Source organism: Elgaria multicarinata, chromosome 18 (assembly GCF_023053635.1).
Source record: "Elgaria multicarinata webbii isolate HBS135686 ecotype San Diego chromosome 18, rElgMul1.1.pri, whole genome shotgun sequence".
NCBI lineage: Eukaryota > Metazoa > Chordata > Lepidosauria > Squamata > Anguidae > Elgaria > Elgaria multicarinata.
Genome location: NC_086188.1, coordinates 23,139,975 through 23,155,183, shown reverse-complemented (window position 1 = coordinate 23,155,183; position 15,209 = coordinate 23,139,975). Strand labels below are relative to the sequence as shown.

General features: G+C 46.0%; 1 protein-coding gene across 1 annotated transcript in view; it reads left to right on the top strand.

Annotated features, from left to right (window-relative positions):
• Positions 1–15,209, top strand: part of LOC134410667 (serotransferrin-1-like) — a 39,130-nt gene that overhangs the window by 1,384 nt on the left and 22,537 nt on the right. The window contains exons 3-9 of the mRNA XM_063144063.1: positions 969–1,068; positions 4,809–4,985; positions 5,747–5,909; positions 5,997–6,061; positions 6,251–6,408; positions 8,395–8,578; positions 8,701–8,849. Coding sequence (XP_063000133.1) covers positions 969–1,068; positions 4,809–4,985; positions 5,747–5,909; positions 5,997–6,061; positions 6,251–6,408; positions 8,395–8,578; positions 8,701–8,849 — 996 coding nt within the window. The remainder of the gene's footprint in view (positions 1–968; positions 1,069–4,808; positions 4,986–5,746; positions 5,910–5,996; positions 6,062–6,250; positions 6,409–8,394; positions 8,579–8,700; positions 8,850–15,209) is intronic.

The window sequence follows — 15,209 nt, the reverse complement described above, 5'->3', positions numbered from 1 at the left end:
GATTCCCAGTATCGATAAGGGTGGCAGAGCAGAAGATGGACAGATCTGACCCACTAGCACAATCCTTGGAAAGCTCCTCTTTCTGACCACCACTGAAGTAAATAGGAGCTGTTATCGTCGTCGTCATCATCATCAGTAAAGCCAGAATTACTCTGCTGTTGATGTTCTCATCCCAAAAAAACTTGGAGTAGTCATTCCATTTCAAAAATGTTGAAGAGAAACGGAGCTCTGGGGGCAGCAGACATCAACACCAGCATATGAATAAATAAGACAAGTGGAGGTCATTTGCTTTGGAGAGATATAGAGCATGGGGTGTTGTTATTTTGCTTATTGTACCCATTCTGAAAATTGGAATTGCAACAAGGGCTTTTGATCACCATTAGGCCTTTAAACAACGTGACCAGATACCTATGACTACGGTTGAATCACAAATGTTGATGTCCTACATTTTTGTGTCCCTCTGATAGCCAGAGTGTCCATAATTGTTCAGTTTAGAGGAGGCAAATCAATGCCTCCCCTTGTGTTTGGAAAAGCGGAACATCACAGCAAGAAAGGTTCTGGTTGTTTTTTAATGTACACAAAGCTTATTTTAACTGTCACAGCATGCACTACTTCAGCAGCAACTTCCAGCAGCGGCAGCAGCAGCTATCACTCACTGAATGCTAGAGTGGCATTAGTCAAGCGATACTTGCATGGCTTTGCATCTGCTAAGGGCGGAAGTGGTGCAGTCCCCGGGGATGTACAGTAATTATCGCCGTGGGTGTTTGTGCCTCATTCATGAGGGATTATAGCCCATAAATTACTTGTTGAATTACTCCTTCTTCCTAACAGGATTAAATTATGCCATGATGAGAAGCAGGATGTCAGCCAGGAATTCCAGACAGTGTCAGAAGAGAACTACCTGACCAGAAGGGCTGGTATTGATCCAAACTGAAATTTTCTTCCTTTCTTCCTTCCTTCCTTTCTAGGTGAATAAAGCAGACGCTGCCTCCTTGGATGCTGGAGAAGTGTACTCTGCTGTAAAGCTTTATGGCTTGACTGTGGTGGCAAAGGAGATCTATGTGGAAGGTCAGTTCCCAGGGCTGGTGCACCTAGCAACTGATCAGGGCCAGTGGAAATGTAAGGAACCCAGCAAGCCAAACCTTGGGGCCAGCACAGTCCCTGATGTGCCCTCTGGCAGATGAGAGAACAGTGGGAGGGTGGATGAAGGAAGTGTCCCAAGTCATATGCTCTGGAGGAAGGCCAGGGGTGTTTCCAGATGAGGCTCATATTGGGCCGTTGCCCTACCTCGTTCATGGAATTTTACCAAAGGCCCAGATCAAGTATCGCTTGACTAATGTCACTCTAGCATTACACGGCTTGGGACCACAATACCTAATGGAACGCCTCTCCTGACATGAACCTACCTGTACACTGCGCTCAACATCTAAGGTCCTCCTCCAAGTGCCTACTCTGAGGGAAGCTCGGAGGATGGCAACAAGGGAAAGGGCCTTTTCAGTGGTGGCACCCCAATTATGGAATTATATCCCTGATGAGGCTCACCTGGCGCCAACATTGTTATCTTTTCAGCGCCAGGTCAAGACTTTTCTCTTCTCCCAGGCATTTAACAGCATTTAACAACACTAAGTTTGTTTGTTTTTTAACGGACCCCAGAACTGTTGTTTTTAAATGGATACCATTGTTTTTATACTGTTACGTTTTTGATGGTTTTAAATTTTGTACACTTTTTAATGTTCACTGTTTTTAACTTTTGTAAACCGCCCAGAGAGCTTCGGCTATGGGGCGGTATATAAACGTTATAAATCAAAATGCCTTTTGATAGCTAGTGCTAGGAGCCCTCCCTCCAGAAGCACCCCAGCGGGTCTCTTGTCCAGGAGGAGGAGGCACACTGCAGCCGTCATCCACAAAGCTGCACCTGTTCATTCCTACAGGAAGTTGCCTTAACCCACTATAATGTGAGGCCACAGATGGGCAACCTTTTTTGTGCCAAGGGGCCAGATGTTGGCGGTAGTTGGGGTCGAAGCCAGCAGTGGGCAGGGGCCAGAGCTAAATGTGACTGGGCCGCCCCTTTTCTCTTTCTGCCACCTCAGCAGGCTGCCAGGGAAGGGGCAAATTGGTCTTGCTGAAGTCTGTTTCTAAAATCAGGCACTAGGGGCACAGGCTGCCCACCCCTGCTTAGGGTTGCACTGGAAGCATAAATTGACTTCCAGTGCAATACTATGCTTGCCTCCTCAGAAGCAATTCCCACTGATTTCAGTGACACTTTCATCCAGATAAGTCTGTGTGGGATTGCAATTTGAAGCACCATTCCCTCTCCATGGGGAACCCTGGGACGTATAATAATAATAATAATAATAATAATAATAATAATAATAATAATAATAATAATTGTTACTTGCCTCTCCCTCTGGATCGAGGCAGGGTACAATGCAAATGCCATAAAATACATATAATTGATTAAAACATTTAAAACTAATACATTATTAAAAGCAGCACATTATTAAAAGGCATCTTAAAATTCAACTGGGTAGGCCTGCCGGAAGAGATCAATCTTTATAGCTTTCTTAAAATCTGGAAAACTGTTAAGTTGATCAATCTCTCCTGGCAGGTCATTCCATAATCTGGGAGAGGCAGAAGAAAAGGTCCTCTGGGTAATAGTTGTCAGCTTGTTTTTGTTGACTGGAGTAAATTCTTCCCAGAGGACCTGAGTGTGCGGGGCAGATTGTACGGTAGGGTGACCATATGAAAAGGAGGACAGGGCTCCTGTATCTTTAACAGTTGTATTGAAAAGGGAATTTCAGCAGGAGTCATTTGTATATATGGAGAACCTTGTGAAATTTCCTCTTTATCACCACAGTTAAAGCTGTAGGTGCCCTGCCCTCTTTTAAATCTGGTCACTCTAGAATAGCTCCTGCACCTTTAACTATTGTGATGAAGAGCGAATTTCACCAGGTTTTCCATATATACAAATGAAACCTGCTGAAATTTCCTTTTCTATGCAACTGTTAAAGATACAGGAGCCCTGTCCTCCTTTTCATATGGTCACCCTATTGTACGGGAGAAGGCAATCCTGCCGGTAGCCTGGACCCAAACCATGTAGGGCTTTAAAGGTGATAACCAACACTTTATACTTCACCCGGAAACTAATTGGCAGCCAGTGAAGAGATTTTAGGACTGATGTAATGTGGTCACCCCTAGGTGTACCGGTGACCAGCCTGGCTGCCATATTTTGAACTACTTGAAGTTTCCAGACTAGGCACAAAGGCAGCCCTATGTAGAGCGCATTGCAGAAGTCGAGCCTCTAAGTTACCAGCCCGCACACTACCATCTTTAGGTCTTCCGACTCTAGGAAGGGGCGCAGCTGGTGTATCAACCAAAGCTGATAGTAGGCACTCCTGGCCGTCGCATCTATCTGGACTGTCATTTGGAGCGACGGATCCAGGAGCACCCCCAAGCTGCAAACGCGGTCTTTCAGAGGGAGTGTAACCCCATCCAGAACTGGTTGACACACTTCCAAACCCAGGTTATGGCCTTTGGCAGCAAACACCTCTGTCTTGTCTGGATTCAGCTTCAGTTTGTTTTTCCTCATCTGGCCCATTACCGCCTCTAAGCATTCATTCAGAGGAGACACACTATCCTTAGCTGACGCTGTTGTTGAAGGCATAGAGAAATGTATTTGGGTGTCATCAGCATACTGATAGCGCCCCACCCCATGCCTGTTTATATTGTTTTTACAATATTTTACATTATTTTGTAGTATATTTGCTTATTGCTTATTTGCATTTGCATATTTTTGTACCATTTTCTACTTGCAGAGTTGCTGGATACTTCATTGTCAGCTTCTGTTATAATGACAGCATCAAAGCTGGCTCTTATCCGAGAGATTTTTATCTGTGAAATTATTGTTAAAGGCATCACAGTGAACTACCGAAGGCTCTAAAATTGGGTTCAGGGGGGAAGGTGTTTGAGTTAGACCCCTCACCACCTTGAAAAGTTCTGTTGGATGTGAATTCGCAGATGCAATGCGTGCAAAGAAGAAAGCTTTCTTCGCAGCACGTATTGCCACCTCATAGGAACGAAGATGTTCTCTATGTCATGTCTTGTTGGATATGAGTTGAGTTTTCCACCATCGGAGCTCTAGTTGTCCTTCCTGTTTCAGCTCCCTGAAATCTTCTGTATACCCAGGTGCCCGGTTAGAAGTGGGTCGGAGAGGACGTTTGGGAGCGATCATGTCAATAGCCCTAGTTAGGTCTTGATTCCATCTATTGACCAGGTCTTCAACAGGATTGTCGACAATACCAGCCATAGAACCCTCTAAGGCTATCTGGAATCCAAGAGGATCCATCAGGCTTCGAGGGCGGACCATCTTAATAGGTCCGCCACCCCTGCAGGGGCGGATAGTGGCCGTGATACTAACCCTAACCAGAAAATGTAGATCCATGTAGGAGCGCTTAGCCATCTGTACCAGAGATTTTTCAGCACCCTCACCAAACTACAGTTCCCAAGGTGAAGGGCGAGGGTGAAAAACGCTAGAACTGGTTTGTGGATGCTGATCTGCACAGCTGCCTGCCTGTCTGGACTCTCCTTGAGGGGGTGGATTGTGCCCATTTGCCACCACGCCACTGTGTCTGACAAATAAACAAAGTCTCCCTTTCTTCATGTTAAATAACAGGATTTGGATGTTGACAGGATATTTTCTTTGCCTGTTCCACTGCTTCCAAGATGCTTCTGTTCACATGGAGCTCTCTCAGTGTATTTACGAAAGGGGTTCCTGCATCTTCTCTTCCTTCCGCTGTCCTGCCTCACAGGCAATTGTGTGTTTGCCGTCGCCGTCGCCAGACGAGGAATACTGAATATCCAAAGCCTAAAAGGGACCCGTAGTTGCCATAACGGAGCCAGGTGGACCTCAGGCTGGAACCTCCCTGTGGGCTTCCTTCTGACGAGGAATGACCTGGGATGGGCGGAGGATCAGCCCCTCAGCCACGGTGAGTGAATAGTCGCAGACCCAGGGGGGCCCACCAGGCAGAGGAGGACCAGCCCAGGAGAGCCTGAGAAATGCGACACAAAGCCCACAGCCCGTGCCAAGGGCCCCCCCGCATGATGCGCTTTCTGTGTTCCACTGGTCTCAGTAGGAGAGTTGCAAGTACACGCCATGGAGACGAACAGGACACCGAGCTTTTAACGTTGGCCTATTATATTTTCGTACATTTCACAGAACACACGTTGCACAAACTCTTTGTGAGAATTTGACTTCCAAATTCTCATGATCATGAACGCCACCGGTAAACTCTTCTATTTCATAATTCCACAGGCGAGACAGATGTGTGTTAACACAAGATATATTATCTTGTGAGAAGCGATTGTAACTAAGACAGGTTTTCAGCTCCTGTTGTGCCTGAGGCTGTGGTCCTAGTCTACACACGCCTGGAGTAGTGGAGGCTGGTGGCTCTGATGTCAGTAGGGCAGTGAATCTGCTCCAGTTTTCAGTCAGAAACCCTAAAGGGGCACCTTGGATAGAAGCTCCTTTAGGATTCTGATTGGTTCTGACTGAAACCCCGAGCAGATTCATCGTCCCACTGACACTGGAGCCACCAGCCTCCACTGCGTGGAAGTAAGTCCCATTGAACCAAATGGGACAATTCCAAGGAAACGTGGGCAGGTGGCCTCTGTTCTTGCTCTGAATCCTCGGGGTATCAAGAGGCTCCCTGTCCTCACAGCCCTGCATCTCCTCTCCTTCTTTCTTAAGTGATCAGTGGTTATTTCAACGCCAGCTGCATTCCCGGCACGGGAGCCCCCTCCTCCCCGCTGTGCGCTCTCTGCCAAGGACAGAAATCATACGTCTGGGACAAGAACCACTTCTGTGAGACCAGCAGCAACGAACCCTTCTATGGCTCAGAGGGAGCCTTCAGGTGGCCTGGCCCTTGCACTTCAGGCGGGGGCGGGGGCGGGGGTGCAGGGCAGCCCTTTGTGCTCATGCCATTTTAATCTGCGTGCAGATGCTTGAGGAGCGGGGTGGCAGATGTGGCTTTCCTGGATCATCTCACGATCATGAACGCCACCGGTAAATGAACTCTTGATCGGGGACTTGGCCTTGACTTCTGCAGTGGGGGGAGACGGGCCTGACACTACCTGCTCCTCCTCTCTTCTGTCTGGTGGCTGGTTCCAGGGACACTGCCCTTGCCCAGGTGTGGTTTCCTTGGGAGCGCTCGCTCCAGCGTCTCTGAACTCCTGTCCTTCTTTTCTTGTTCAGAGTCAGAACAAGAAGACTATGAGCTGCTATGTCCCGATGGATCCACAGCACCCTTGTCTGCCTATGCTACCTGTAGCCTGGGCCGTGGGCCAGGACGGGCTGTTGTCACACGCCACAACTTCCAGAAGATTACCAGGAAGTTTCTCACCACCATCCAGGTACTTCTCAGCTAAGAAGGTTGTAGATGCTGAGCAGGATGATGGAGCTCGTGTTGGAGGCCAGGTGCTGTTGAGCTGGTAAAAGTTCTGCTCCTCTAAAGAAGGATCTCTGCACAGCCAAAATGAGAAGGCAGGGAGAAGCGTTCTCGCCAGCCCTTGTCACTGGCAAGGTGCTTCTGGTGTCTGAGCAGGGGACGTTTGACTGCTCAGTTTGGCCAGGAACAGTTTTACCACCTCGCTGTGTGAATGAGGCCCTGCATCCCCAATAGCTGGCTGTTTCCCATGGTGTGAGCATGTTCGTAGGGGATCTCCAGGAACGCTGGGACGACGCTCTCAGGCCCTCCTTCCTTGGTCACACCCAGGGCGTCGGTTGTACCATTCAACAGGTTTTGTCGGATGCTCTTACTGTTGCAATCACCTCCATGCCGAGGCGCCCGCTCCGCCCCTTGGGCAAAGGCAGCCTCTGTTTTTTGGGGCAAGGGCTCTGCTCCCAACTGTAGGTGTCAACTAAATCATGTTTGCCCCAAAAAAGTTGACGAAATCATCATGGTGTTTGGATGTAAATGATAATTAAGAAATATGGCTCTGGGTGGTGGTGTAAGAGGGAGTGAATCAGGGCAGATGATTAAAAACAAAGGCTTCTTTGAGATGACTCTGGAGCAAAAGATGTGTAACCGTGAGACTCTGCCAGTGGAGAGACCCACAAGGAATTGCAAAGGGAAGGGAAGTGAGGGGGTGGGGGAGGGCCCCCTCTCCTTCCCACCCCTCCAGCTCTTGCCCTCTGCTTCCCCCTCCTCCAGCTCTTGCCCTCTGCTTCCCCCTCCCTTCTCTCCTTCCCTCCTCCCCTGCCCAGCTACTGAAAGGTGTTGCTGACCAGCCTCCCTGGGTGGCCATCCATTTGCTCCCCCAGCCCAAAGGCAGGGAGGAACGTTGTGGCTCTCGCAGTTGTTTGAAGGCAGCGGATGCTGGGCTCCCCTTCGCTCTCAGAGCCACGGAGGGCATTTGCCTGGTGCTGCAGGGAGCTGGTGGGTAGGAGAGCGCTGAGGAGGTGGCTGCTGCCCCTTTCCAAGAGCCTCCTGCTCCTCCTCCGCTTGGCCCCTGCCGTTCCTCTGCAAGGAGAGCTTTGCAGGTGTGTGTGTGGGCTCTCTGGCTGACGCCCTGGCCAAGGCTGGGCACCTGTGTGCTGCCCTTCCCTGCAGAGGAGCGGCTGCTGCTGTAGCTTGAGGGGCGGCTGCGTGGGCAATGTGTCCCCAGCCCTTTGGATTCATAGTTCTGGCACAGGAATGGTTTAGGCAGCATGAATCCCAAGAATTTGGCTGTGACCACAGGATGCCAGGGGCATCATTCAGGTCTGTATTATGGAGCTGGTATTGTCCAGCAGCCTTGGTTTTAACATGTGAATTGAGACACCATTCAGAGCAGCACTGCTGGAATGTCAAGAAGCAGCGAAAACTCCTCAACAAATGCTTTGGCATTTGGAAGAGAGGCCTCTGCCACTGGGCGGGGGGGGGGTCGGGGGGCACAGCCACTGAGCCACAGAAGGGCCTGTTTCTTGTTTATATTTTGCCAATGCCAAGGCCAGGACCTGAAACGTATGAACCTGCAGAAAAGCACTTCTGAGCATGTGCAATGTTTTCTCCTCACCCTGAGTAACTCCAGTGGATCTGAGCTTAGGGAGCAACGTTTCCAGGGCCATCACTGAGGAGGCAGAGCGCGCTCTGGTGTCGATGGCTCCTGTGGCACCTGGCAGGCCCCTCCACCACCATTTCCCTTGGTGGCTCCTCCTTGGCGCACTGCCAACACGCAACTGCCCTGTAGATGCAGCCTGAGATGAGCACCTGGCAATACCTTGCCTAAGTCCCGTTCCTATCGAAGGGCAGGAGGACTCGGCAGCGGATCCCTGAAGATCTGCCTGAGGCTCTGTCTGTGGTGACCCCCTCTGCTGGGTAGTGCAGCCAGAGCTAAGCCTCTCTTTCTTGTGCTTAGCACCTCTTTGGAAAGAAGGGAAGGGAAAAGGCCCGGTTCGAGCTCTTTGCATCTGCACCCTTCCGAGGGAAGGACCTGCTCTTCCAGGACGCGACGCAACGCTTGCAGCTGATTGAGGAGGCCGAGATCAGCCGTGTCCTTGGCCTGGATTACGTCGCTCTCCTGCAGGGTTTGGGCCACGAAGGTGAGAATGTGCGCTCCCAAGAGGCCACGGGAGAGGGGGAAGGGCCCCGAGGAGCACCGCCCCCTCACGGGTGACGCAACTCGTCCTCCCTCCCGTGATGACTGCTTCTCCTGCTTCCTCAGGGAGCTCCCTCTCCAACCGCCTGGTACGCTGGTGTTGCATCAGCGACGCCGAACTCCACAAATGTGAGGAGTGGGCTCTGCATGTCAGCTCTGACCCGCTGGTCTGTGTCCAGGCAGACTCTATGGTCAGCTGCATTCAGCTCATCAAGGTGCGTGACCTGGGAAGGGGCCCTGGCGTCGCATGCGCGGCGCCTTAAGTGAACGACAACGACAAAAAAGAATGGAATTACTTCAGCCTGTCTCCAGAGTTGATGCTTCCTCCAAAACCTTGACCAAGTTCTGAGCCCCTTCAATTGTCTTAAATACTATTTACTTTTTAATTTTAACGAAAACATTAAATCAACATGTTTACTCAAGAAGGTAATCCCCAGCTATATGTTACAGATTTGGCCTTTGCGGAGTATTTTCAAACCACAGATCCAGTTTTGGTATTGTACTTACAAGGATTAGTAAGCAAAAAAAATTGATCCATTTTTAAAATTCGATTAGAAAAGTACTTGCAAATCACATCAAAACATGTATAAAATAAAATAAAATCATTTCTTGTTAAACACAGCATTTCTAAAGATCTCAATACCATAACAGGAAACAGGGTCTCTAATAGGATTGTTCTTAGACTTTTAGTTCTAATAGCTTAAAAAGAAGAGATCTCATAGTTCCCCATTCAGTACTGAATCAGGGCCCTGCCAGCTGTCAGGTACACAGGCCTGATAAGCTTCAGATAAGAAGCTCTCTCATTCTAAAATCTGCACATATTTATACCTTTTTGTGTGTATTACCTTGTAGCTAATATCTGTCAGGGATGCTTTAGGGTGGATTCCTGCATTGAGCAGGGGGTTGGACTCGATGGCCTTGTAGGTCCCTTTCCAACTCTACTATTCTATGATTCTATGATCTACATTCCCATAAATTAGGGTCCACAGTCCTGATTACCTTATTAGTATTAAACATTCCTGAAAAATGAAAACATACAAAAAAGGCTCACAAGTACACCTTTTAGGACACATAAGATCAGTTCTGAACCATAGCTTTGAGGTGATAAGTTGAGTGCCATTTTTGATAGAAAGGTTGGGTACAAATCAAATCAAATAAATAAATAATCCTTTCTCAAAATTTGCTAATTAAACCCGTCTATACATTTTTCTAGACATCTCTGTATCAAACCTTTTGATGTGTATAATTTATTTTTCTCTCATTAATTGATAAGCAAAAGCTTTCGGTACATTTTTGACCTGGAATAAGACAGTCTCACACTTGTTCATTCCTCAACTCTTTTTTTATTTATTTACTGCATTTTTATATTGCCCAATAGCCGAAACTCTCTGGGCAGTGTACAAAAACACTTTGGCCCAAGCGATCAGGCTTTAACTCTGCATTTTCTCTTGGGATATCATCCAGGCCTCTGGCTCCTGCACTTGCGTTCTTTCCTGGCATCTTCTCAGGAAGGAACGCAAGTGCAGACTTTCCGCCATAGCTGCCGCTGCACTGAGCACTGGGAGGGATGGGGGAGGAATGAGGCAGCCAGAGGAGGAGGAGGAGAGGGACGCCAGGCGCCCAAACCACCTCTCCTCCCTCTGACCTCCCTCTGGCTGCCCGTTCCTCCCCCCCCCCCCCGTTGTTGTTTTTAATTTACCATGGGGCTCTCCCGAGCCCCTGGAGGTCCGCCTCCGGAGTGCCATTGGCTGTGACATGCCTCCGCAGACAAAAAAGTTGGGGTAAGTGCCTGATTCTTTTTCAGCGGAGTTTCTGGGGTTTGCCCCTGGATGGCTTTGCAGTGGCGGCTGCGTCATGTAGATGACGTGCTGTTACCTCGAATCCACCCCAGGGAAAACCCTTCGTCTAGACAAGCCCTAGGTCATCTTGAGAACTATTTTTGATGCCAGTCACCCAGAATTTATTGTGAACCTGTTTGTGTCTTTGTATATCTTCACTTTAATTCAATTACTAGTTTTTACTAGTTTCAAATTCTTAATTATTTATCATTAAACATTTGCATTTCATAATAAGACATATGAGACTCGTCAGGCGAGTGTTTTATTGCACGCTCTTTACCAGCCACTCACATTTTTTTTGCGGGTCCTTTTCATGGCACTGTCTGCCTCCCGCACAGCTCCCATTCCTTCTGCTCATTTTTCTGTCACAAAAAAGACCCAGATATTTTTTTTTTTTGCTGGAACGGAACTTGCTGCCATTTCCTGCTGTGTGCAGAAGAAGCAGTGCAATAAAAACACCCACTGAATGGGCCACGTGGTCATTGCTTGCTTCCTTTTTCTTCCCCGTTTGAAGAAAGAGGAAGTTGCTCATCCCTTTTGTGGGACAGAACATAAGAACATCAGAAGTGCCCTGATGCTGGACTAGACCAAGGGTCCATATAGTCCAGCACTCTGTTCACACAGTGGCCAACCAGCCATCGGTCAGGGATGAACAAAGCAGGACATGGTGCAACTGCACCCTCCCACCCATGTTCCCCAGCAACTGGTGCACACAGGCTTACTGCCTCAAATACTGGAGATAGCACACAACCATCAGGGCTAGTACCCACTGATAGCCTTCTCCTCCAGGAATTTATCTAACCCCCTTTTAAAGCCATCCAAATTGGTGGCCATCATTACCTCTTGTGGTAGTGAATTCCATAATTTAATTATGCGCTGTGTGAAGAAGTCCTTCCATTTATCTGTCCTGGATCTCCCACCAATCAGCTTCATGGGATGACCCCACTGGGTTCTAGTATTTTGAGAGAGGGAGAAAAATGTCTCCCTATCCACATTCTCCACACTGTGCATAATTTTGTACACCTCCATCGTGTCTACCCTTAGCCTCCTTTTTTCCAAGCTAAACAATCCCAGTTGATGTAACCTTCCCTCATAGGGGAGATGCTCCAGCCCCTTGATCATTTTTTTTCTTCTTTTTTTTACAACATTACAATAATAATGATAATAAAAAAAAAAACATCAAACAACTGCTACATACATATTGAATAAATGTTGAGTACATATATGTTGAATATGTATTACCTATACATTATCATACTACAACATAATCATTCTTAACATAAAAGTGCACCCCCCACCTCGGGATCTATTCCTGAATCCAAAATCTTATCATTTCTTCTGCTGGCGGTTTCCCACTTCCCTTAGTAAACACAAATATTAGGAACTGTTTCCAGATTCCTTCAAACTCATTTATTTTAGTTACGCCTTTTCTCCACTTAATATTACATGTCAATTTATCATTAATGGCTATATCCCATACTTCTTTATACCATTCTTCAATAGAATATTCCCCTTGAATCTTCCAGTTCCTGGCTACCATCAATCGTGCTGCAACCAGCAAACTCGATATCAACTCTATAGTTTCTTTTCCACACTTTATATCTTCAAATAGTGACAGTAATGCAATCTTTGGTGTTTGTTCTATTTTCATTCCCACTATTTCTTCAATTTCTAAAAACACCATCTTCCATAATCTTTGTACATATTTGCATTCCCACCACATATGTAAATTATTATTATTATTATTATTATTATTATTATTATTTATCATATTTATACCCCGCTCCTCAGCCAAAAAAGGCTCTCAGAGCGGCTTACACTTAGCAAAAAAGACAGTCCCTGCCCTCAGGCTTACAGTCTAATAAAGACATGACACACAAGGACAGGAGTTCAGGAGGGAGGGAGGGGGGAGGAGAGAGAGAGAGTCCAACAGGAGCAGGCCATGATGTTTCTTCTGCTTGCTCCTGTCCCCTTGTTCTTTCTTCTTCCCCACAGGGCCAAGTTGACAGTTTGCCCTGTGGGGGTGGGGGAAGAGTCCAACAGGAGCAGGCCATGATGTTTCTTCTGCCTGCTCCTGTCCCCTCAGTCCTCCTTCTTCCCCACAGGGCCAAGATGGCAGTTTGCCCTATGGGGGTGGGGGAAGAGTCCAACAGGGGCAGGCCGTGATATTTCTTCTGCCTGCTCCTGTCCCCTTGTTCTTTCTTCTTCCCCACAGGGCCAAGTTGACAGTTTGCCCTGTGGGGGTGGGGGAAGAGTCCAACAGGAGCAGGCCATGATGTTTCTTCTGCCTGCTCCTGTCCCCTCAGTCCTCCTTCTTCCCCACAGGGCCAAGATGGCAGTTTGCCCTATGGGGGTGGGGGAAGAGTCCAACAGGGGCAGGCCGTGATATTTCTTCTGCCTGCTCCTGTCCCCTTGTTCTTTCTTCTTCCCCACAGGGCCAAGATGACAGTTTGCCCTGTGGGGGTGGGGGAAGAGTCCAACAGGAGCAGGCCATGATGTTTCTTCTGCCTGCTCCTGTCCCCTTGCTCTTTCTTCTTCCCCACAGGGCCAAGATGGCAGTTTGCCCTGTGGGGGTGGGGGAAGAGTCCAACAGGGGCAGGCCGTGATGTTTCTTCTGCCTGCTCCTGTCCCCTTGTTCTTTCTTCTTCCCACAGGGCCAAGATGACAGTTTGCCCTATGGGGGTGGGGGAAGAGTCCAACAGGAGCAGGCCATGATGTTTCTTCTGCCTGCTCCTGTCCCCTTGTTCTTTCTTCTTCTAAATACGTTCCTTTTTCCCCACAACCTCTCCAACAATTTGCTGAATGCTGATCATTTATCTTATTCAATCTAATCGGGGTTAGGTACCACCTCCACAAAATTTTAAAATAGTTCTCCTTTATTCTCACTGACAAACTTCTCAACACTCTTTGTTTCCATAGTCCCTCCCATCTCTGTCGCCCTATTTGTACCTTCAAATCTGACTCCCATACCATTTTCTCTGAGTTCTCTCTAAACTCCTTTTCTAACAATATTTTATATATTTCACTCATTAACCCTTTTAAAACTATACTACCTCCTTTACCTTTTTCCTTATTTACTATTAACTCTTCAAACTTCGTCATCTTTCTGCAAACTCTATTATCTTTAATCCACTTTTTATTCCATTGTTCTAATTGCCCATATTCTAACCAGGATAATTTTTTCTCCTTTAACAATTTTTCCATATCTTCTCTTGTTTTTATATCTCTTAACCAATCCTTTAGTTTCATTTTACTTTTCTCTTTTAATATTTTACATAATCTACCCTTCAGATCCTCTGGGAAATTCTTTAACATTATTAAATGTTAAAGTTGCTCGGAAGCAACTTCCCTTTAAATTTACTCCAAATTTCCCATTGAGTCCTCAGGAGTGGATTATCTATACTTCCAACCCACTTTCTCCCTCCATCTTTAAAAAAGACATTATCCAAACTCATCTCTACATTATTTATAGTTTTTTCTTCCATCCAATGTAAATCTCCTACTCCTATAATTGCTTCTACAATATGTCTTAATCTATTTGCTGCGTAGTATAATTTTATATTTGGGAGACCCAATCCACCCTTTTTTTGGCTTAGATACCAATTATTTTTATTCACCCTTACTCTCTTTTCTCCATTACAATATTTATTAATAATATTTTGCCAACTTTTTATCTCGGTTTCTGATATTTTTATTGGTAACATCCTAAACACAAAATTAATTTTAGCTAAAATCTTCATTTTTATTAAAGCTATTCTTCCAAACCAAGATAAATTTAGTCTTTTATATTTCTCCAATTTCTCTAATACCTCTTTCTTTAACCTCATTAAATTTTCCTTTTCAAGATTCTCTAAATTTTTTGTAATTTTGATTCCCAAATATTTAATCTCCTCCTTAACTCTCATTTCTATTCCCTTATGTTCCCATTCCTTTTTTTCCTTCTTAGTATAATTAAACAGCATCATCTCTGATTTAGACCAATTTATTCTTAACCCTGTAATTTCTTCAAATTCCCTCAACTGATATTTGATTTTTTCTATTTTTCTTATTGGGTTCTTAATGGTCAATAAGGTGTCATCCGCAAACATATTTAACTTTATTTCCCTTACCTTTCCAATTCCTTCTAACTCTTCATCCTCCCTTAGTGCCTTCACCAATACTTCCATAACCATTACAAACAGGACCGGCGAGAGCGGACATCCTTGTCTTGTACCTCTGGCTAGTCGTATCTTTTCAGTGAGTCCATCGTTTACCACCACTACAGCTGTATTTTGGGAATATAACTGTTCTATTATATTTTTAAATTTATTTCCAAATCCCAATTTATCTACAATAATCTTTAATGCCTGCCAGCTCACACAATCAAAGGCCTTAAAAATATCCAATGCCATAATTCCTGCCTTAATATTTGATTTTTTTATTACATTTATTACGTTTAAAACTCTTCCCACTAAATTATGCATCTGCCTTCCTGCCACAAATCCACATTGATCTTCTCCTATGTATTCTGATATACATTTATTTAATCGTTTAGCCATAATAGATGAGAAAATTTTGGCATCTTGATTTATTAACGAGATAGGTCTGTAAGAATCAGGACTAGTCAGGTCTTTATCTGGTTTTGGAATTAAAATTATCAATGAGTGTTCCCATGATTCAGGTATCTTCTCTCCTAATAATATCATATTATAAAGTTTCAGTAATTTTGGAACTAAAAATTCTTTGAAAACTTTATAA